The 22,666-nt window shown below is 42.7% G+C and overlaps 2 protein-coding genes across 2 annotated transcripts; one reads left to right on the top strand and one right to left on the bottom strand.

The window, feature by feature from the left end:
• Positions 1 to 3,034: 3,034 nt before the first annotated feature.
• Positions 3,035 to 11,291, bottom strand: rfc5 (replication factor C (activator 1) 5). Its single transcript, XM_029645540.2, has 11 exons — positions 11,134 to 11,291; positions 10,776 to 10,840; positions 10,413 to 10,549; positions 10,150 to 10,229; positions 9,836 to 9,909; positions 9,289 to 9,448; positions 8,772 to 8,853; positions 6,824 to 6,953; positions 5,762 to 5,839; positions 3,582 to 3,636; positions 3,035 to 3,448 (listed from the first exon to the last, which is right to left on the bottom strand). The coding sequence occupies exons 1-11, from the start codon at positions 11,178 to 11,180 to the stop codon at positions 3,349 to 3,351; spliced, it is 1,008 nt and encodes a 335-aa protein (XP_029501400.1). The 5' UTR covers positions 11,181 to 11,291; the 3' UTR covers positions 3,035 to 3,348.
• A 67-nt stretch (positions 11,292 to 11,358) lies between these two features.
• On the top strand, positions 11,359 to 11,965 carry LOC115117084 (uncharacterized). Its single transcript, XM_029645541.2, has one exon. The coding sequence runs from the start codon at positions 11,436 to 11,438 to the stop codon at positions 11,916 to 11,918; it is 483 nt and encodes a 160-aa protein (XP_029501401.1). The 5' UTR covers positions 11,359 to 11,435; the 3' UTR covers positions 11,919 to 11,965.
• The last annotated feature ends 10,701 nt before the right edge of the window (positions 11,966 to 22,666 follow it).

Here is a 22,666-nt window from a genome sequence, read left to right as displayed (position 1 = left end):
AAAAATACTCGTAACATTTGGAATGCTTTGCAGGACAGTTCACGCACTTATCAAGAGAATATCACTGGTCATCCCTACTGCCTCTGATCTGGCAGACTCACTAAACACACATGCTTCGTTTGTAAATTATGTTGGAGTGTGCCCCTGGCTAACCGTGAATTTAAAAAAAATAATACTGCCGACTGGTTTGCTTAATTATAAGGAATTTGAAATTATTTATACTTTTACTTTTGATGCTTAAGTATATTTTAGCAATTACATTTACATACACACAGAAATGTACACATACTTTTAGACTTAAGTAGTATTTTACTGGGTGACTTTCACTTTTACTTGAGTCATTTTCTATTAAGGTATCTTTACTTTTACTCAAGTATGACAATTGGGTACCTTTTCCACCACTGGTGGTCGCCTGGCTGCTTCAGTATGGTATGCCTGTATGGACTTTAAAGACAGGACTGTAAATATTCCTTCCTTTCCTCCTTCCATTCTCCATTGCTTCCTCTCCTCCTTCCTGATTTGAAAGCATTGATGATGTTCATCAGCACCTCTGGAGATTATTTTTTAAATTTTTAGTTTACTGTCAATAATGCTTAATTGTCTGTATAGAGTCAACAAGGTTGCTATTCCCCCAGAGAGCAACAGACAGGACAAGAGCCTGAACTGTGATCAGACAGTGTGGGGTCTCACATTTGGACCCCGTCCATCAAAAACACCAACCCCTGGTGATAAAGCAGCCTCCAATGAGAGAGAATCATCCAGACTGCTTCTGGCCACTGGACAACGGAGTCATCAAGATATGGGATGTTGCAACTGGTGGGACATCTAGCTGTGTTTGTTATGGAGTTGAGGCTAGTGTTTCATTTGATGATAGCACTTTTCATTTAACCCTTATTTTGAATAGATTATCATATAATTGTATAAAGATCGATAACAAAATATTTATGAATGTTCCTTCAAGCTGTGTTTATTTCACTCCTAACCGTAGCTCACCTTGGTATCTTCCTCTGGAGATAACACCTTAAGGATATTGCATTTAACCCAGAAGGTCAGCCATTTTATATCTAAAAAATATATATTAATCCAAAGAGCTTTTCTCTGTCTCTTTTTTTCAATTGTCTATCTAAATTCATGGATATTTTTTATTGCACATGGAAATAATCTTGAACTGCTCTATACTTACCTGCTTCTCCGCCTTCCATAAGTCAAAAATAGCCACATCGTCACTGGCTACAAGGACTGGATCAACCACTGTCCTCACTGGCTACAAGGACTGGGTCAGACACTGACCTCACTGGCAACAAGGACTGGATCAGTCACTGGCTACAAGGACTGGATCAGTCACTGGCTACAAGGACTGGATCAGCCACTGACCTCACTGGCTACAAGGACCGGGTCAGACACTGTCCTCACTGGCTACAAGGACCGGATCAGCCACTGTCCTCACTGGCTACAAGGACTGGATCAGCCACTGTCCTCACTGGCTACAAGGACTGGATCAGCCACTGTCCTCACTGGCTACAAGGACTGGATCAGCCACCGTCCTCACTGGCTACAAGGACTGGATCAGCCACTGTCCTCACTGGCCACAATGACTGGATCAGCCACTGTCCTCGCTGGCTACAAGGACTGGATCAGCCACTGTCCTCACTGGCTACAAGGACTGGGTTAGCCACTGTCCTCACTGGCTACAAGGACTGGATCAGCCACTGTCCTCACTGGCTACAAGGACTGGATCAGCCACTGTCCTCACTGGCTACAAGGACTGGGTCAGACACTGTCCTCACTGGCAACAAGAACTGGGTCCGCCACTGTCCTCACTGGCTACAAGGACCGGGTCAGCCACTGTCCTCACTGGTCACAAGGACTGGATCAGCCACTGACCTCACTGGCTACAAGGACTGGATCAGACACTGTCCTCACTGGCTACAAGGACTGGATCAGCCACTGTCCTCACTGACTACAAGGACTGGATCAGCCACTGTCCTCACTGGCTACAAGGACTGGGTCAGACACTGTCCTCACTGACTACAAGGACTGGATCAGCCACTGTCCTCACTGACTACAAGGACTGGATCAGCCACTGTCGTGTTTCATCAGACTGCAGCATGGTGGCATCCTGGTTTGACAAAGTTAGACCCCATGACTCAACATACCGGAATGCTCCTCAGACAAGGAAAAATGTATTCGGGAATAATGAGAGAATACTTATTGGCGTCCATTTTAAATTAATTTGAGTTGTTTGGAAGTATTGACTAATGATAGCAGTCAAGGGAGGAGAGCATATTTATTTATTTTAACCTTTATTTAACCAGGCTAGTCAGTTAAGAACAAAATCGTATTTACAATGACGGCCTACACCGGACAACGCTGGGCCAATTGTGCACCGCCCTATGGGACTCCCAATCATGGCCGGATGTGATGCAGCCTGGATTATTGGCATCCATTTGAAATGTATGAGTTATTTGGAAGTATTGAATAACTAATGATAGCAGTCAAGGGAGGAAAGCTTATTATTTGCCTCCATTTGGAAAGCATAACAAAATGGTGGGAATATTGTATGACAGAAGTGACGGAACTTTCTAGGGCCCTGAGGTGATGCATCTTTCATTCCGATCTTCTCTGAAGTTATGGTTGAATAGGTGAAGGCAAGGATTCTACTTTGTGGTTTAGACAAATCAGTCATGTCTGATCAGCTATTTGTTCAAAGAAATCTCTCAGGATGTCAAAATGCTAATGGGTGGAAATAGTTGTGAATAATAAGTGACTCAAACATGCAACTGAACTCTTAAAAGTCTTGAATCCTAACATTATTCAGGTTAATTTACATCACTGTAATACAATTACTATCAAGAAAAACTAATCTACATTTTTGTGCTATAGGTATATTGTATAACTATTATAGTGTGTATTTTGTTATTTAAATGTGTACATTTACTGAGAGTAAATCTAAAGCTTGCATTGTGTATAGTAAATTGGTCTACTGAAACGTTATTCAATGACTTTCGTACACAGCATACAATAAGACACTAGATTACATAAGAAACCATTTTATATGACAATCAATATCAAAATGTAAATACAGACAGGAATATTGAGCAGACAAGCACAAGTATGTTTTTATGAAGTTAGTCTCGAGTGAAATGTATTTTCTTTTGTGAACAAAAGGGTATCAAAGCCTTTAAGTCAGTTAGCACTAACTCAACGAACGGTCTTGACCAGCAATGTAGAAATTGCATCAGGTGTGTTAGTGCTGGGCTGGAATAGAAGCCTGCACACCCTGTAGCTCTCCAGGACCATAGTAGGTGACCTATGTGTACTAGACATTTGTGACTGAGGACTACTGGTCTAGGCGGCCTCATTGACCACGATGTCTCTCACTGTCTGGAAAGCCGCCACCATCGAACTCAATTGGATCTTCTCACTAGTTCCAGAGGCCAGCCGGTACCTAGAAAAATATTAGTAATCTTAATTTACATTTAAATCATTCAGCATATGCTGTTATCCAGAGGGATTTACAATGAGTAAGGTATACAATTTGACGGGTATATAACCACCATACTGAAGATATGAGCACTTACTCAATGTCTGCCAACTTGATAAGCAAGCCCATCCGAATGGCAGGAGGGAAGTCCACTGTAAGAAATCAACAAACACGGACGGTTATTATACAGCACAGAAGTGTAAAAATCTCTCAAAACATGCACCATAAAATGAACTGGTGTAACGCCGTGACTTTGATCTTAGCGCAGAGTCGACCCCCCCCCCCACGAACTCATCCACATCTTCTGACCAGGAAGGACCCCTTATCCTTACAATCTGCATCTACACAGGACTGAGGCGTCGACCAATCTCCACAAGTCACAGGAGGAGTCCCCTCTCCATGGGGGAGGAGAGGAGACAACTCTCCATGGGGGAGAAAACCCCCATTGTTCTTCAATGGCTTCACCTCACACCAGGAAATCACCCAGCTAAGAAGCAAGCCTTCTTCCTCATCTTCCTCCTTTTCAAAACGAGATTACAGACTACCGTCAAATGGCTGCAGTTTGAATGTCAAAGGAATTAGCATCTGTGGAGGCTGCCCCAAATGGTTCCCAATCAATGGAAGGCCATTCACGTTCACACAACAAAGAGATGTGTCAGAGACTAGGCCCTGGGACCGGACTGCTACAGTGAAGACACTCAAATTTACAAAAACCTTAAAATGCTCTTTTACCGAAGGAGTGGTCCCAATTTGATTGTTTAATTGTGCTATAGTATGGCTTTCACTTTGCTTTGTGCCATGAATTTCAGATTATTAACATGTCAATGTTAATATCTACAGAACCGCAAGGAAATGACGAACACTGAAACAGGTTTTGTGACTGCACAAAGAAAGTACAGGCAGTTATGGACATAATTCTTTATGAACCGGACCTAACTCAGCCACACCTTCTTTCACACTTGGACTCAAGTGGGCGTGACTGAGCTAAAGCTCGGCCAATCAGACTACAACACAACAAGCTGCTTGCATTACCGTCTTCGAATTCATTGGCGTCAATCATTCTACGTATTGATAAATTAACTGCAATTTTTATTGCTAATAGATCATTAGATTTGATGAAGTACCACAGACAAGCAATTCTCTCCAACTCCTTTAAAATCTAGGCCCCTGCACGCTCCTTTTAAATCCAGGCCTCTGCATGCTCCTTTTAAATCCAGGCCTCTGCACGCTCCTTTTAAATCCAGGCCTCTGCATGCTCCTTTTAAATCTAGGCCCCTGCACGCTCCTTTTAAATCCAGGCCTCTGCATGCTCCTTTTAAATCTAGGCCCCTGCACGCTCCTTTTAAATCTAGGCCCCTGCACGCTCCTTTTAAATCTAGGCCCCTGCACGCTCCTTTTAAATCTAGGCCCCTGCACGCTCCTTTTAAATCTAGGCCCCTGCACGCTCCTTTTAAATCTAGGCCCCTGCACGCTCCTTTTAAATCTAGGCCCCTGCACGCTCCTTTTGCATCCGTGCTTCTCTAGCATTACCTTCAGGTAGCTGAATGCGTTGCTAAAAATCACTATCCAATTTCTGTACTCCGTTCAGGAAACCCCATTCCTTTATTCTGTATAATTTTACTGTTATATAAGGAGTGACATCTCTAATATACGGTACAGAAGTGTACCAAATCCCTCAAAAAATACATCATTGCATCATAAAAGGTATCAGTGCTATAATTCACAGGCCCTCTATGGTAACACCTGATGAATCTGCCAAGACAGCTTAGTGAAACACATAACTTAACAGAAATAAGAAAACAGGCATTCACTGTCAGGCTAAAACGTTGCAGTAGTGATGCGTGCCACACTTAACACTGGCAAGCCATTCATTCTACAATGAGAACACTGGCAGCCATAGCAACCGCGAGGGGTCTCCCGGGAAACCAGAAGAAGAAAACATCACTATGCAGTTCGCTCTCCTAGCAGCTCGCCTCTCATATAATGTGCTGTATGAAGTATGTTTAGAATAGATCTATCAACTATAGATAGATAACAGTAAGCTAGGCCCTGCCCGGCCAGACAATCTTTTTTTTTAAAGTCCATAATCTAGTATATAATTCACACATTAAAAAGACCCCAATAATTAACACATTTAAAAAAAAATACAACTTCAGACTTTGAGGATACAGTGATTGTACCTGTGATGCATTCAATGGAAATACCCATCCCATACAGTATGGAAATCTCTAGAACCACAGCAGTGTACAGGTTTACTGCCTCCAGTCCAGTCCTTACCTCTGTGGATCAGTAGGTGGACCTCAGTCAGGATGTCATGCAGGGCTAGGCCTTTCAGCGTCTTCAGCTGGAGAATCTCTGTGGATCAGAAGCTAAGGAACATCTCTCAATATCAAGGATGGGATTTGTCCTTCAGTATAATTCCAGGAATTCATGATATTCTGACATGATCCTCTATATATCAATACATACTCAGAAACTGACATACAGTATCATCACCTAGCCAACTTTCAGATGTCATTTTGTCCTGATCCCATACAGGGGTGAGATTATTCCTGATTAAACCAGGAATTTGTGCTTTTCTGACACAAATCCAAATCCTCTATTCATAGGCTACATCACTGAAATTAACTTTCTATACCGACCTAATAACATCCCTGCAAAATACACCACCCCAAGGCATTCAGAGCCACTTCCTAGAAGAGGTAGAAACACCAAGGCATTCAGAGCCACTTCCTAGAAGAGGTAGAAACACCAAGGCATTCAGAGCCACTTCCTAGAAGAGATAGAAACATCAAGGCATTCAGAGCCACTTCCTAGAAGAGGTAGAAACACCAAGGCATTCAGAGCCACTTCCTAGAAGGGGTAGAAACACCAAGGCATTCAGAGCCACTTCCTAGAAGGGGTAGAAACACCAAGGCATTCAGAGCCACTTCCTAGAAGAGGTAGAAACACCAAGGCATTCAGAGCCACTTCCTAGAAGAGGTAGAAACACCAAGGCATTCAGAGCCACTTCCTAGAAGGGGTAGAAACACCAAGGCATTCAGAGCCACTTCCTAGAAGAGGTAGACGCCACAGAGTACAAGTTGTCCTCATATACCACATATTGGAGATATTATGCTAATTTGATTTGGGTATTGAGCCATTTCTAGATCCTGCAGTGCTGTATGTAGATATCATACATTGGCGATATTGTGTTATTTGAAGGAGCTGCTTTGGCAATACATAAACCATTGTGGGGGGGAACGAGCCATTTGGTTGTTGAAAAGAGTAGGCTAAACATAACCTGTGGTAATAGATATCGTTGAAATACATATGGTTGTGGGAGAGAATAAAGGATACGGTTGTAAGCGGAAGTGAAGTCCTTGTTTAGCGACCAGTCCAGGATGTTGGCGATATCGGATCGTAGTGGGTGACCAGTGCAGGTGTACACATTATCCTCGGTGACCTTCCCATACGCCATGCTGGTGCTCTGAGAAATACATGGGAAAGGAATTTGTCAGTCATTAGAAATAACAAAAATAAATCGACCATAAGGAGTGTACTCAGAATCTGGGCATCGATATTGAAAATCCATATCAGTTGCAGTTTTTTTAAACAATATACACTGAAACAAAATATAAAACACAACATGTAAAGTGTTGGTCCCATGTTTCATGATCTGAAATAAAAATAACCCAGAAATTGTCCATCCACACAAAAAGCTTATTTCCCCCAAATGTTGTGCACAAATTAGTTAACATCCCTGTTAATGAGCATTTCTCCTTTGCCAAGATATCCATCAACCGGACAGCTGTGGCATATCAAGAAGTTGATTAAACAGCATGATCCTTACACAGGTGCACCTTGTGCTGGAGACAATAAAAGGCCTAAAATGTGCAGTTGTCACACAACACAATGCCACAGATGTCTCAAGTTGAGGGAGCATGCAATTGGCATGTTAACTGCAGAAATGTCCACCAGAACTGTTACCAGATAATTCAAAGTTCATTGTTCTAACATTAGCTGCCCAAACGTTGTTTAAGAGAATTTGGCAGTACGTCCATTCCGGCCTCACAACCGCACTCTTGTATGGCATCATGTGGGCGAGCGGTTTACTGATGTCAACGTTGTGAACAGAGTGCCCTATGGTGGAAGTGGGGTTGTGGTATGGGCAGGCATATGCCGCGGACAACGAACACAACTACATTTTATCGATGGCAATTTGAATGCACGGAGATAACGTGACGAGATCCTGAGGCCCATTGTCGTACCATTCATCCGCCGCCATCACCTCGTGTTTCAGCATGATAATGCACGGCCCCATGTCACAAGGATCTGTACACAATTCCTGGAAGCTGATAATGTCCCAGTTCTCCCATGGCCTGCTTACTCACCAGACATGTCACCCATTGAGCATGTTTGGGATATGTATGACAGCGTGGTCCAGTTCTCGCCAATATCCAGCAACTTTGCACAGCCATTGAAGAGGAGTGGGACAACATTCCACAGGCCACAATCAACAGTCGTATCAACTATGTGAAGGAGATGTGTTGAACTGCATGAAGCAAATGGTCACACCAGATACTGACTGGTTTTCTGATCCTCACCCCTACAGATGCATATCTGTATTCCCAGTCATGTGAAATCCATAGATTAGGGCTTCATTCATTTATTTCAATTGACTGATTACCTTATGAACTGTAACTCAGTCAAATCTTTGAAATGGTTACATGTTGCTTTATATACATTTGTTCAGTATAGATGTAGTTTTTTATTTATTTATCAATAACATTGCGGCTGTGTTCATCTTGTTAATTAACTTCCAAGGCTTTGTGAAATTCAGACAACTGCTTGTTGACTGCCCATTGGGCCTGGTGTGAATGTTCAGGGGGTCTGAAACTACCGAACCAGTTGAATACAATCAACCATTATTCAGCAGGCCAATAAGTATGCTAAATTGTGAGCCTGTGAGGTCAGTTTAATGGCTACAGGAACAGTCATGTAATATATAGGGTACCAAACTATATCAAATACATTTTTATTTGTCACATGTGCTGAATTACAACAGGTACCCGTTGTATCTGTCACCTTACAGTGAAATGCTTACTTACTTACACGCCCTTAACCAACAATACATTTTTATGTTCAAAAAAAAAAGGAAAAAAAGTAACAAATAATTAAAGAGCCGTATCGAATTAACGATTTTGGTGCCCACCACTAGCCAATACATTTAGACCAGCAATAAAAACTCAACACTGTGGTGCAATTAATCACATTTAGCTACACACCGGTAGCTCTCTTTCCGTACCTGCAGTATGTTGAGGGATCTTCTCATGTCTCCTGATGACAGAGTCACAATAGCTTTCATTCCATCTGGAGTTACATCAATGCTGCAGGGACAAGAGCAGACATGCATCTCTGATTAAAAGGCAACAGTAAAACCCAGGAGACATTAGTCTCAAGTAAGTTTCAAGTTTTATTTCTCACATGGACAAGTACAGTGAAATGCTTAACTTGCTAGCCCTTAAAAACAGTTTAACAAAAACAAAACAAAAAAACGGAAGAAATAAGAGATAAAAATTATATTAATGTATCAGAAGAATGTAAGCTATATACAGAGTCAGTGCCAGTACCAAATTCCTTGAGGAACACAGTGATCTACCATCTGAAGCCCCCGACACCCACTCACCGCCCCGATCCCCACTCACCGCCCCTCAGGCCCCACTCACCCCCCGGCCCCACTCACCTCCCCGGCCCCCAAGCCCTACTCACCTCCCCCGGCCCCACTCACCTCCCCTGACCTATTAACTCCTGAGCCCCCTCACCTCTCCTGCTGGATAACAAACTCCAGCCTGGGTATCATCTGGTCCTGAGACAGGGGTCCGAAGCGGAACCTGGTGCAGCGAGACTGCAGGGCTGGGATGATCTTAGACAGGTAGTTACAAATCAAACAGAACCTGGTGTTTTCTGTGTACTTCTCAATGACTGTAGGAGAGGAAGAGAGAGGTAGAGGGGGAAGAGAGAGGTAGAGGGGGAAGAGAGAGGTAGCAATAGGAGTAGAAACCGGCAGGGAGAAATGGATGTCAATGATTTGACGTTCAGTGGGCATATGCTCATTAAAATGTTGTAATGTAGAATATAAAATGTGAACTGTTAAATCAATGGCATCTATTACAAGCAATTGTAGCACATTAATATTCTAAATAATTGGGCTAATATGCGGTACCGCTCCCAAATGCATTTAACATTTGCTTGATGTCTCATGATACAGTAAGCAGATATTTTCATCAGTGAGAATTACTGGTTAGCTCGCAGGCAGCTCATTTGGCCAGTTGGTACACAGCAGGTGAACAACTCAAAACAGATGGTTACCTCGCCGCAATGCATTCTGGGCATCCCGGGTCATGGCATCAGCCTCATCCAGTATCACCAACTTGAAACCCTTCCTGGAAGACAAAGAAAAATAAATAAAACACACATTTTGTCAATTGCAGTCAGGGTTGTCTAAGGACACGGGTACTTGCAATCCTTTGTGTTTCTTTGTCCTCGCTGAAAAGACTTGGAAACTGATTGCAATATGGTAGACAACTACTGGTAGATAAGAGACCTACTTCTCTACAAATACAGACCTGTCAGTGACTGCAAGGAAACAAAACCTTTTGAAGTATTATTCATTATTGTCATACTTGAATATGGTCCTGGTGCTGGCAAAACTCAGGATGGGTCCTCGTACAACATCGATACCTCTGTCGTCTGACGCATTAAGCTGCAAATAAATAAATGTATGCATTATTGATGCACCGCGAACAGTTACGTATGCCGCACACTAACATTGAATGTTAAGAGTCAATATTGCTCACTGGAAAACATGACAACCCTCAAGTGCAGTGTTATGAGCACAGCATTTGTCTTTGATAATTCTACATATCAGGGCGGAGTTATTACGTACCTCCAGGACCATAGCGTTGAACTCCTTCTCCTTGTAGAGCTGCTTGGCAGAGGCGAGAACAGTAGATGTTTTCCCTGTGCCTGGGGGTCCATAGAACAAGAGATGTGGCAGCCTGTCCTCACTGATAAATTTCTGGACTGAAAAGGGAAAAGGATTGGTTCCGACAAATATGTTGTTACATATGCACTCATGCAACAAAAAAACACAACTGTAGTTCATTTGAGAATGAAAACATTCTTTTGAATAAATTCACTTGACTATATATTTGAAATTAATTGTTGTTGGAATGAATAAAGGTCAGGTTTTCTACAGCAGCAGTTCCATCCCTGTTGTTTCAAAGACTGAAAAAAAAAACATACTTACTGGTGCTTAATATGTCCTTGTGAGAAATCAAGTCATCTAGGGTCTGTGGCCTGTATTTCTCAACCCTAAAATAAAGATATAAAATGTCAGACAGCATCGCGCATGCGTGGCTACATTGTAAGCAGGGAAGAGGTGGTATGCACGAACAAACAAGGCAACTAAAATACAAATCACAACACTTTGCTACACCGTATAGGCAGGGGAAACATATTAACACAATGATTGGGGTTTTGTCGAGCTAATTAGGCCTGCTAACGTAGCTAGCTAGCTAGTTAATTAGTTAGCATGCTTGCTGGCAATAAATAAGCTAGTTAGTTAGCTAGCTAGCAACTGACACCGGCTAATGAGCTCAATTTACCACGGCAAATTTCTTGACTGCAACGGTATCTTGCCAATCGATGCCATTTGAATCGATTCAATTTGTTATCCAATTTTCACCAATATATTATCCAAATGGCGCGCTTTACTTCAACAAAACGTGCATTACATTACGATACACAGTTTACGGCAGGTTTGCAACCAATCGCATCCGTTGTTTTACTGTGGGCGGAGTCAAATTACTCTTTATAATATTTCGCGGCATGCTGCCATTTCCTTTTCCGTCGACGTTCCTCTCCAAGTAGCAGCTCTTCTTGTTCAGTCCGCAAAAGACAAAGAAACATGTCCGACGAAGGAAAACTTTTCGTCGGTGGCCTGAGCTTCGACACCACAGAGCAATCTCTTGCAGAAGCGTTCTCAAAGTATGGAAATATCTCTAAATGTGATGTCATCATGGACAGAGAAACAGGAAGGCCTCGTGGATTCGGCTTCGTAAAGTACGACAATCCCGAGGATGCGAAGGACGCTATGGATGCAATGAACGGCCAGTCTCTCGACGGCAGAACCATCCGTGTGAACGAGGCAGGCCAGGGCGGCGGTGGAGGTCGTGGAGGTGGCGGTGGATACAGAGGTTCCCGAGGTGGTGGTGGATACGGCGGTGGAGGTGGATATGGTGGAGGCGAGAGGAGTTACGGTGGTGGCGGAGGAGGCCGCAGCTATGGCGGAGAAGACCGAGGATACGGAGGTGGTGGAGGTGGAGGATACAGGAGCGGTGGAGGCCGAGGCGGGTACTCCTCTGGTGGCGGATACAGGGACAATCAATAGGTTGGGCCCAGGAAGGCTACGGAGACCGTTCTAGGCCGGGGATCCTACAGAGACTGCTAGCTACAACAGTTAACGTTATGCTGCACACGAGTAAAACTCCGATTCAAGATCATCCCTTGGCTGGCTGTATTTAAAAGATGCGCTCCTCAAGAAATGTCCACGTGTTGTTGTTGACCGGATGACTTTTGTAGTCCTATTCTGTGTTTAATTAGCTAAGTTAGCTTGCTAGCTAGCTCGAGCGTCTTTCAATTTAGCCACGTGTGTCAGCCATTCATTTCCAAACCATGTGAAAAGTTCATGTTCTCTTGCCCAGTAACATTCCACCTTTGTACTTTCTGTTTGTATCCTCAACATTATTTTTTGTGTCAATTTTGGCTTTATGGAACCTATTAAACGATTTCTTTGGAAAAACAATTTCTCCTCATGTTATTAGTGTATTGTATCAATCCATAAAATGACTCGTGTTTGTGGTTGAATTTATTCTGCCAAGGGCCTTAACGCCGCAATCCGCAGTTACAACCATAGGGCCACCCCCTCAGTACAGAACTGCAGGGTGGGTCTGGGTCGATATAACCACGCAAATATGACTGACCATTATATCGGAGTTGTTTTAAACGATGTGCAAGTAGTTTTTTGGGCTCGTGAGGCATATTTATATTCAACAGTCGACGGGTGCATATTTTATGAATCAAAAAATGGATGTCGCAACTGCAAATTGTCCCGTAAGACTATGGTGTGTCGAAAGTCTTCATAAAATTATTTCGGTAGAACTAAATTCGCCCACAAACACGAATATAATAGTATGTATATAGCTAGCTATCTTAAATGACCGCGTTTTCACGAATTTAAGTATCTGATTGTACGGGACTGGATACGGAAGTAAAGCGGAAGCAGGCGTCGCTTTCGCACAATTGAAAAGTGGTTTCCACTAGAGCGCACAGCCACAAAGTTAAATACGCTTTATCGTAAAAGTTCATGAGAAATTGTAGCTTTTTGGTCTGAATTTAGTTATAAGGCTATTGGTGTGCTTAAAGTAATGCTAGGGTTTAAAACATTTGAAGATACATTGTAGAAATAGGCAGGATGTATGACTTTGTGTCTGTGGTAACTAGTGACGACCGCGTAATATCAAGGGTATATTTTGTAATTTTTCAGTTACACAATAACGAATGTCGAAGGCCGATAAGTCAGTCGTTTGCTTGTCATTTCTAAAAATATATATATACCCTAATGCCAGAACAAAGGCTTCTAAAATTAAGAAATCCACCTGTTCAAAATCAAAGTTTATCGGTGGTATACGCAGTTTTGCAGATGTTATCGCAGGTGCAGCGAAATGCTTGTTTCGAGCTCCCACAGTGCAGCAATATCAAGCAATACAATAATACATACACACATAATCAAAAAGTTTAAAAAAAGAAGAGAACTTAAGACATCAAAACGAGCAATACCAGTCTGGAATAGAAATAAGTATATGAATGTGAATGGTGTGTATGGACAGTATGTGAATAGAAATGGTGTGTACAGCAGTAGTTATATAGGATGAGCCTTGACTAGAATATGGTATGTACATATGAAGTGGGTACAACAGTATGTCAACATTATTAAAGTGACCCGTGTTCAATTACTATTTACATGGTTGTCGAGTGGCACAGCGGTCTAAGTCACTGCATCCCAGTGCTTTAGCTGTCACTACAGACACCCTGGTTTGATTCCAGGCTGTATCACAACCGGCTGTGATTGGGAGTCCCATAGTGCGGCGCATAATTGGCCCAGTGTCATCCGGGTTAGGTCGTCATTGTAAATAATAATTTGTTCTTAACTGACTTGCCTAGTTAAATAAAGGTAAAAAACATATGGCAGCAGGGTAGAGTACCAGGTGGTAGCCGGCTAGTGACAGTGTCAAAAGTTCAGGACAGGGTACTGGGCAGAGGCCGGCTAGTGACAGTGTCTAAAGTTCAGGACAGGGTACTGGGCAGAGGCCGGCTAGTGACAGTGTCTAAAGGCCAGGACAGGGTACTGGGCAGAGGCCGGCTAGTGACAGTGTCTAAAGGCCAGGACAGGGTACTGGGCAGAGGCCGGCTAGTGACAGTGTCTAAAGTTCAGGACAGGGTACTGGGCAGAGGCCGGCTAGTGACAGTGTCTAAAGTTCAGGACAGGGTACTGGGCAGAGGCCGGCTAGTGACAGTGTCTAAAGTTCAGGACAGGGTACTGGGCAGAGGCCGGCTAGTGACAGTGTCTAAAGGCCAGGACAGGGTACTGGGCAGAGGCCGGCTAGTGACAGTGTCTAAAGGACAGGGTACTGGGCAGAGGCCGGCTAGTGACAGTGTCTAAAGGCCAGGACAGGGTACTGGGCAGAGGCCGGCTAGTGACAGTGTCTAAAGTTCAGGACAGGGTACTGGGCAGAGGCCGGCTAGTGACAGTGTCAAAAGTTCAGGACAGGGTACTGGGCAGAGGCCGGCTAGTGACAGTGTCTAAAGGCCAGGACAGGGTACTGGGCAGAGGCCGGCTAGTGACAGTGTCTAAAGGCCAGGACAGGGTACTGGGCAGAGGCCGGCTAGTGACAGTGTCTAAAGGCCAGGACAGGGTACTGGGCAGAGGCCGGCTAAGAGTTTGAGATTTCCTGACGGGAAAAGTAACCCCCACTGTTGATTTTGTTTTGTTTAGTTGTTGTCAATCCTTTTTTTTTCGGACAAATAAGTCATTTCTACTGCCATTTTGATTGTACAGAGAGGTAGGTATCAGAATACTATTTTGGCAAAACCTGACTCTTGGGATATACATGCGAATGTAGCTTCTAAAGGACCTTTCCTATAAAACATGCTCTGCTTATCAAAAAGTCTGAGTGACATTTATCTGAATGTTGTTTTTAATATAAAAAATAAAACCTAAATCAAGTGTTAGAACATGTCAGATATGATGTCTACACTAAATGGGACACGATTGAGTGCCACAAAAACACATCAAAGAGAATGGTTGTTTTATTGTCGGTTTTGTCAGAATATTTTAGGCGGCTCAGATTATTGTAAGAGGCTCACTGTATATAAGCCCTTATGATTGGCAATTATTGGCCTTATGATCACACACTGTACAACACATAGACTGTACAGTGTTTCTAGTGAACTCTAGAATAGGGTCTGTGTGCAGTGTAGCCTATAGAAGCCAAACAGCTATATTTTTCATTCTGTCTTGACACACAAAGCACCAAGCCTGTTCAGTCCAGCAGCGAGACACAATAATGCTGCCTGCTGACACAGAGGAAATGTCCAAAATCTCTGGTTGCCCACCACCGGCCTCATTCAAGTTGACCCGCAGGTACAACCCGAAATCTTTCCCCTGTTTATTTCACCCCACCAATAGAAGAGAAAATACTGTCATAAAATAGGCTATAATTCAGTGAGAGATGTTGGCCCGGCCTATTCAGTGTCATTCAGCGTTCTGTAATTTAATTTAGACAGACAGACAACTGTTGCAGTTCGTTTGGAGTATACAACCATAACACATGTAGCTATGGTTATTTTAGTGGTGTGTGTGTGTGTGTGTGTGTGTGCATGTCTGTGTGTGTGTCTGGCAAAATTTCTACAAGTAGGCTTAAAAGGGCACATGTAAACAGAATAGCCTAAATGTATCTTTAAAATGATCCCAATTTTGTTCTCTAAAAATGACCCCAAAAAAGTATTCAGACCCCTTGACTTTTTCCACATTTTTTTACGTTACAGCCTTATTTTCAAATTGATTAAATAAAAAATGTTCCTCATCAATCTACACACAGTACCCCATAATGACAAAGTGAAAACAGTTAAGACATTTTTGCAAATGTATAAAAAAATTAGAATTAAGCTCAGGTGCATCCTGTTTCCATTTATCATCCTTGAGATGTTTCTACAACTTGATTGGAGTCCCCCTGTGATAAATTAAATTAATTGGACATGATTTGCAAAGGCACACACGTATCCATATAAGGTCCCAAAGTTGACAGTGCAAGTCAGAGCAAAAATCAAGCCCTGAGGTCGAAGGAATTGTCCGTAGAGCTCCGAGGCAGGATTGTGTCCAGGCACATATCTGAGGAAGGGTACCAAAAATGTTTTGCAGCATTGAAGGTCCCCAGGAGCACAGTGGCCTCCATCATTCTTAAATGGAAGAAATTTGGAACCACCAAGGCTCTTCCTAGAGCTGGCCTCCCAGCCAAACTGAGCAATCGGGGAAAAAGGGTCTCGGTCAGGGAGGTGAACAAGAACCCAATGGGCACTTTGACAGAGCTCCAGAGTTACTCTGTGGAGATGGGAGAACCTTCCAGAAGGACAACCATCTCTGCAGCACTCCACCAATCAGGCCTTTATGGTAGAGTGGCCAGACGGAAGCCACTCCTCAGTAAAAGGCACATGACAGCCCACTTGGAGTTTGCCAAAAGTCACCTAAAGACTCCGCGACAATGGGAAACAAGATTCTCTGCTCTGATGAAACCAAGATTGAACTCTTTGGCCTGAATGCGAAGCATCACATCTGGAGAAAACCTGGCACCATCCCTATGGTGAAGCATGGTGGTGGCAACATCATGCTGTGGGGATGTTTGTCAGCGGCAGGGACTGGGAGACTAGTCAGGATCGAGGGAAAGATGAATGGAGTGAAGTACAGAGAGATCCTTGATGAAAACCTGCTCTAGAGCACTCAGGACCTCAGACTGGGGCGAAGGTTCACCTTCCAACAGGACAACGACCCTAAGCGCACAGCCAAGACAACGCAGGTGTGGCTTTGGGACAAGTCTCTGAATGTCCTTGAGTGGCGGAGCCAGAGCCTGAACTTGAACCTGATTGAACATCTCTGGGGGGACCTGAAAATAGCTGAAGAAGACCAGAGGCTGTAATTGCTTTCAAAGGTACTTCAACAAAATACTAAGTAAAGGGTCTGAATACTTATGTAAATGTGATATTTATGTTTTTTATTTATAAAAAATGCCTTTGCTTTGTCAATATTGGGTATTGTGTGTAGATTGGTGAGGGGATCTAATCTTAATCCATTTTAGAATAAGGCTGTAATTTAACAAAATGTGTAAAAGTCCTGATAACACCTTAAAATGCTGATGTGGAGCTGATGATGGAGCATATCGATAACGGAGTTCAAACAGTGAACTCGCACTGATGCACATAATCTCGCGATAACTCCTCCCCCACGCAGCATCACTCGGCGGTGGTGCCTCTCCTCCCGCTGCTTCCGTGGGCGATGCGATCCCCTTGCTGTAGATTTGATTGACTGGAAACATGTTGGTGTGGTGGTGGGAGCGACCCGGGATGCAGCTGCTGGCAAGGGAGACGGGGAGTACCTGTACCCAATCCACACAGCATCACCTTTAAAATGATTATATGACGATGCTTTAATTTAATGGATCCGTTTATGTTATTATGATGCGTTGTTTTTTTTTATTTGAAATGAATAAACAACGCTCAATGGATTTATTACCTGAGGCTTGATCGGTTGTGTTCTGATTTTTGTTTCTGTTGTGGAGGTAGCCTACGCTATCTGCAGATTGTGTTTGATGATATAGCCCTCAGCATCAGTACCAGGTTCAATCAGAAACACCTTGATGAACCACCACCACCAGGAAATACAAGGACTGTTGCAATGGAGTCGCCTTTCACATAGATCACATCTCATCTGTAAACCAATGTACATAATATAATATACCACCACGTTTGCTGGCGTTTTGCAGGTCGCTTTATTTCATGGAGTTTTTTCCACCTTTATTTTCTGAGTAGATTTTTTTGTTGAAGTACACATAAATAAACGACCACAGCTCGCAAGCAATGGACGAGAAGAATATGACAAAAAGCGACGAGCAGCGTCTGAGTTTGCAAAAAGCCTTGCAGCAGTGCGAGTTGGTGCAAAATATGATAGACATAAGCATTTCCAGCTTGGAGGGATTGAGGACCAAATGTGCCACATCTAACGACTTGACACAGAAAGAAATACGAACGCTGGAGGTAGGCAAAAGCACCCATTCCGTAGAATGAAAAAGGCTACTGCTGCGCTGAGGCTGCTAATCATGTATTTTGATCAAAATCACTGTTGGGTTGGTTGTCACGTCTATCATAGCCTATATCAACATCAATGTACATTATTCGATGTCGTTAAAATGGTTGACTATATCATTGGAATACTGTTTCCCCCCTATGTTATACAGCCTAGATGTGTTTTATGCAGTGTAATAAATGAAGAAAAAGCTGGCTGCAGTGAGCAGGCTGTTGTGGTCTTGCGCATTCTGCAGGTGGTGGAAAGAAGGTGGTTTATTCAGCTTTAGAACTCTTCTCCATCAGAATTCTCCCTGAGAACGTTGAGGCCTAAACACTTTCTGTTTACGATTCATCATCATTATCAGTAATATGCTCTGCATATCATCAGCTAGATTGCAACAACTGTTATGCAAGTGTGTATTAGTGAAATTGAGATCCGATTTAATTGGCCCACAGGGTATTCCATAAATTGCGTTTATGTAATGGACATGATGTTATCCAAAGACAGTGTAATGTTTTTTTTTTTTTTTTTTTGTATCAAAACATAGATTTGTTTGCCAAATGAATAAAATGGGGTCTGGATACATTTCAGGTGCACTTAGGCCCTAAATGGTTTAAATGACACAGAGATTCCTGTGTATGTTACACAGGCGGGTGATTTTAAACGGAATACATGTAAACAGAGGTCCGATGTGATGGGACTTGATGATGTGTGAGTTAAAAAGGGCACCATCATTATCCTCAACATAATGAGATGACATAGGCCTGTAATAGATGTGCAATGAAGTTTTAGTGGCCACAGCTGGAGGAATAGCAGGCCTCTATATACTGTTTATTGATTTACTCAATCATGTAGTTTTCCCACTGATACAAGGGAAAAAAATCCACGTCTATGCCTCTCGTATGGACTTGATATATACAGGCACACCATTTTACAATATTTCGTCATTTGAAGAGATATGTAGACCTAGTTGCTTGAGTTGAATTGAATTTCAGAGAGGAGTAGATTGAAAACATACACTACATTAGGCCCTATAGCTAGGACTACAGTACATTATGGCCACTCGTTAACTTAATAGTCTACCTGTTTGGATGAATGGAACATGCTGAATAGATTCCCCATGTCTAGCTCGGTTACAAGTATTTGATCTAACAAATGTTCACACAGTTTATCGTTCCCCACTCCCTAGCTACCAACCAAAAGCACCACGTTGAAATGTACGCCTAATAGTTTGACTCAGGGAAACTGTGCTGTGTCATGCAACTACAGCATCTTCAGTCAGGAAAAACATGGCTGCACTCAAACTCTAAAAAGACATGTCTGCCATTGACATGTGGCCTTATGGCCCTGTTAAGTTAGGTGGTAGGTTTTCTGTATGTTTGCACATGCTGTCATGCACACTGTTTGGGCCTTCTGAGGCAGAGGGCACAGTACTAGAGGATTGGGCAGTCATATTTTGTAACATTTTACATTATGTTGCTCTTCTTCCTGTGTAGTTCTAATAGCATTATATTAGCATGTTGTTATAATGTCTTCATGGAGGGCCAAACGTGGTTAAGCAGTTGCCTCTCACAGATTTTAGCCATGGCATGGGTCAGGCTATTGATGTAAAAACGTTATTAATACATTTAATTTATTGATTGAGTGTGTTGGACAAGGTCTTTAGATTAGATACAGTTAAAGGTGCAATCTGCAATAGATACATCCATTTTTGAATTGATTCTTGAAGAATATCATTTAGAAATGCCTCATGAGATTATTCAACTGTTGTATTCCATCAGAACCCAAAATAGAAACTTGTTTAACTCCAATGTTTGTAAACAATGTAGTGTAAACAAACACAGTATAGCCTCAAAACATGGTTAAAATATCATGATATCATGGATGGTCAGTCCTTGCATCTAAACTTTTGTTTGTCTATGAATTTGACAGTGGTTACATTTCTGCAGCCTACCCCTTAGCTTTTTACCATAACAGTGGTGGGGCGTCATCTTTGGTATGGTTTGAACTGCAGTTGGCCCCTTTGTCTTGTCTTCTCCAGGCCGGGTCAGGTGTCTGGCTTCATTGGCAGGTAACGTTGCACTTATAGTAGAATCATGCACTCGTTGCACCCCATAGTTCATTCATGATTTTTAACTTGCTGCACTTGTTACATCTCCAACAAAGTCCTGTGTTAACACAGACATATGCAATATTATAGAAACAACTATTTTCAAATGTGAAAGCATCGGACTATTGCAACTGTGATATATGACTTTGTTTGTAAAATGTCCCCCTGCACATTTCAAGACATTGAAAAGTGTGTTCTTATATCACAGGTTATTATGAGGGAGAAATTCAATATGAGGAATGTTGGGTTCACTTTGATTTGCCACTTTGTGCACAAAAGAGCTGTCTTGACTTACTGTGCAATACTTGTTGAAGGACAGTTTAACTGTTGTTAAACAGAACATACAGTAATCTACAATACAACTTCATTGATCGATTTGGGGTTCCTGAATGTTTGAATGGCTCATCTATTGAACTGTGGGCCATTTTCCCAGGCACAGATTAAGCCTAGTCCTGGACTAAAAAGCTCTTCAATAGTGATTCTGCTTGGTTTGGCAGTGTCTCTCTGTTGTGAAGCAAGGTGCATGTGTGATAGGGTCGGACTATACCATATCACATGGGATAGGGTCAAAGTTCAGACTACACCATATCACATGGGATAGGGTCAGAGTTCAGACTACACCATATCACATGGGATAGGGTCAGAGTTCAGACTACACCATATCACATGGGATAGGGTCAAAGTTCAGACTACACCATATCACATGGGATAGGGTCAGAGTTCAGACTACACCATATCACATGGGATAGGGTCAGAGTTCAGACTACACCATATCACATGGGATAGGGTCAGAGTTCAGACTACACCATATCACATGGGATAGGGTCAGAGTTCAGACTACACCATATCACATGGGATAGGGTCAGAGTTCAGACTATACCATATCACATGGGATAGGGTCAAAGTTCAGACTACCCCATATCACATGGGATAGCGTCAGAGTTCAGACTATACCATATCACATGGGATAGGGTCAGAGTTCAGACTATACCATATTACATGGGATAGCGTCAGACTATAGTGTATCTCATATGCCTTTTTCATCATAGGAGATGTGGCTCAAGTTAAAAACAACCCATCCGAGTTATGAGCAACACCTTTTCCCTAGTTACGAAGACCAACACCTTTTCCCTAGTTACGATGATCAACACTCTAGCCCTGGTTACAATGACCAACACCTTTTCCCTAGTTACAATGGCCAACACCTTTTCCCTAGTTACAATGGCCAACACCTTTTCCCTAGTTACAATGGCCAACATCTTTTCCCTAGTTACAATGGCCAACACCTTTTCCCTAGTGCAGACAAAACATTTCTGGCCCTACCATGGGAGCAGGTCAAATATCAGCTCTCCACACCCCAATGGTAACCATAACCTTCGGCTCAAAAAACACACTCACTAGCACCAGTGTGGAAAGACAACAACCTTCACACAAACCAGTGCTTACCTTTGTTTCTCTGGTTGCATTATATGCTACTGTACTGTACTGACCCACTGTTTGCCATTCACCCCTTGAATAAATGAGCTGTATTGGACCTAGTCCGAGTTCTGAAAGTATTCAGACACCTTCCCTTTTTCCACATTTTGTTACGTCACAGCCTTATTCTAAAATATATATATTTTTTAAACATATCCTCATCAATCTACACACAATACCCCATAATGTCAAAGCCAAAACAGGTCCTTGTGATGTTTCTACAACTTGGAGTCCACCTGTGGCAAATTCAATTGATTGGACATGATTTGTAAAGGCACACACCTGTCTATGTAAGGTCCCACAGTTGATAGTGCATGTCAGAGCAAAAACCAAGCCAGGAGGTAGAAGGAATTGTCCGTAGAGCTCCGAGACAGGATTGTGTCGAAGGCACAAATCTGGGGAAAGTGTACCAAAAAGGGAGAGAAGGGCCTTGGTCAGGGAGGTGACCAAGAACCCGATGGTCACTTTGACAGACCTCCAGAGTTCCTTTGAGGCGATGGGAGAACCTTCCAGAAGGACAACCATCTCTGCAGCACTCCACCAATCAGGCCTTTATGATAGAGTGGCCAGACGGAAGCCACTCCTCAGTAAAAGGCGCGCTCTCTGTGACCATGAGAAACAAAATACTCTGGTCTGATTAAACCAAGATTGAACTCTTTGGCCTGAATGCCAAGCGTCACATCTGGAGGAAACCTGGCACCATTCCTATGGTGAAGCATGTTGGTGACAGCATCATGCTGTGGGTATGTTTTTCAGCGGCAGGGACTGGGAGACTAGTCAGGATCGAGGGAAAGATGAACGGAGCGAAGTACAGAGAGATATTTGATGAAAACCTGCTCCAGAGCACTTATATGACAAAGCAATGAGAAAAAACAATCTATTTTAGAATAAGGCTGTAAAGTAAACTTATGGGCGATTCACTATATATATACACTACCGTTCAAAAGTTTGGGGTCACTTAGAGATGTCCTTGTTTTCGAAAGAAAAGCATTTTTTTATCTATTAAAATAACACCAAATTGATCAGAAATACAGCATTTTTTAAAAACCTTTATTTAACTAGGCAAGTCAGTTAAGAACAAATTCTTATTTACAATGACGGCCTAGGAACAGTGGGTTAACTGCCTTGTTCAGGGGCAGAACAACATATTTTTACC

The sequence above is a fragment of the Oncorhynchus nerka genome, linkage group LG13, assembly GCF_034236695.1.
Source record: "Oncorhynchus nerka isolate Pitt River linkage group LG13, Oner_Uvic_2.0, whole genome shotgun sequence".
In the NCBI taxonomy this organism is placed as follows: domain Eukaryota; kingdom Metazoa; phylum Chordata; class Actinopteri; order Salmoniformes; family Salmonidae; genus Oncorhynchus; species Oncorhynchus nerka.
Note: the sequence above shows the minus strand (reverse complement) of the source record. Positions and strands in the feature narration are given on the sequence as shown.

Excerpts from the sequence above, each read along its gene's own strand:
- LOC115117084 (XM_029645541.2), top strand. The coding sequence starts at position 11,436 with ATGTCCGACGAAGGAAAACTTTTCGTCGGTGGCCTGAGCTTCGACACC.
- rfc5 (XM_029645540.2), bottom strand. The coding sequence starts at position 11,180 with ATGGCATCGATTGGCAAGATACCGTTGCAGTCAAGAAATTTGCCGTG. Across the intron at positions 9,910-10,149 it reads AGCACCAGGACCATATTCAA|GAAGGGTTTCAAGTTGGTGA; the intron begins GTATGACAATAA and ends TTTGTCTTCCAG. Across the intron at positions 9,449-9,835 it reads CCAGAATGCATTGCGGCGAG|TCATTGAGAAGTACACAGAA; the intron begins GTAACCATCTGT and ends CCTCTCCTACAG.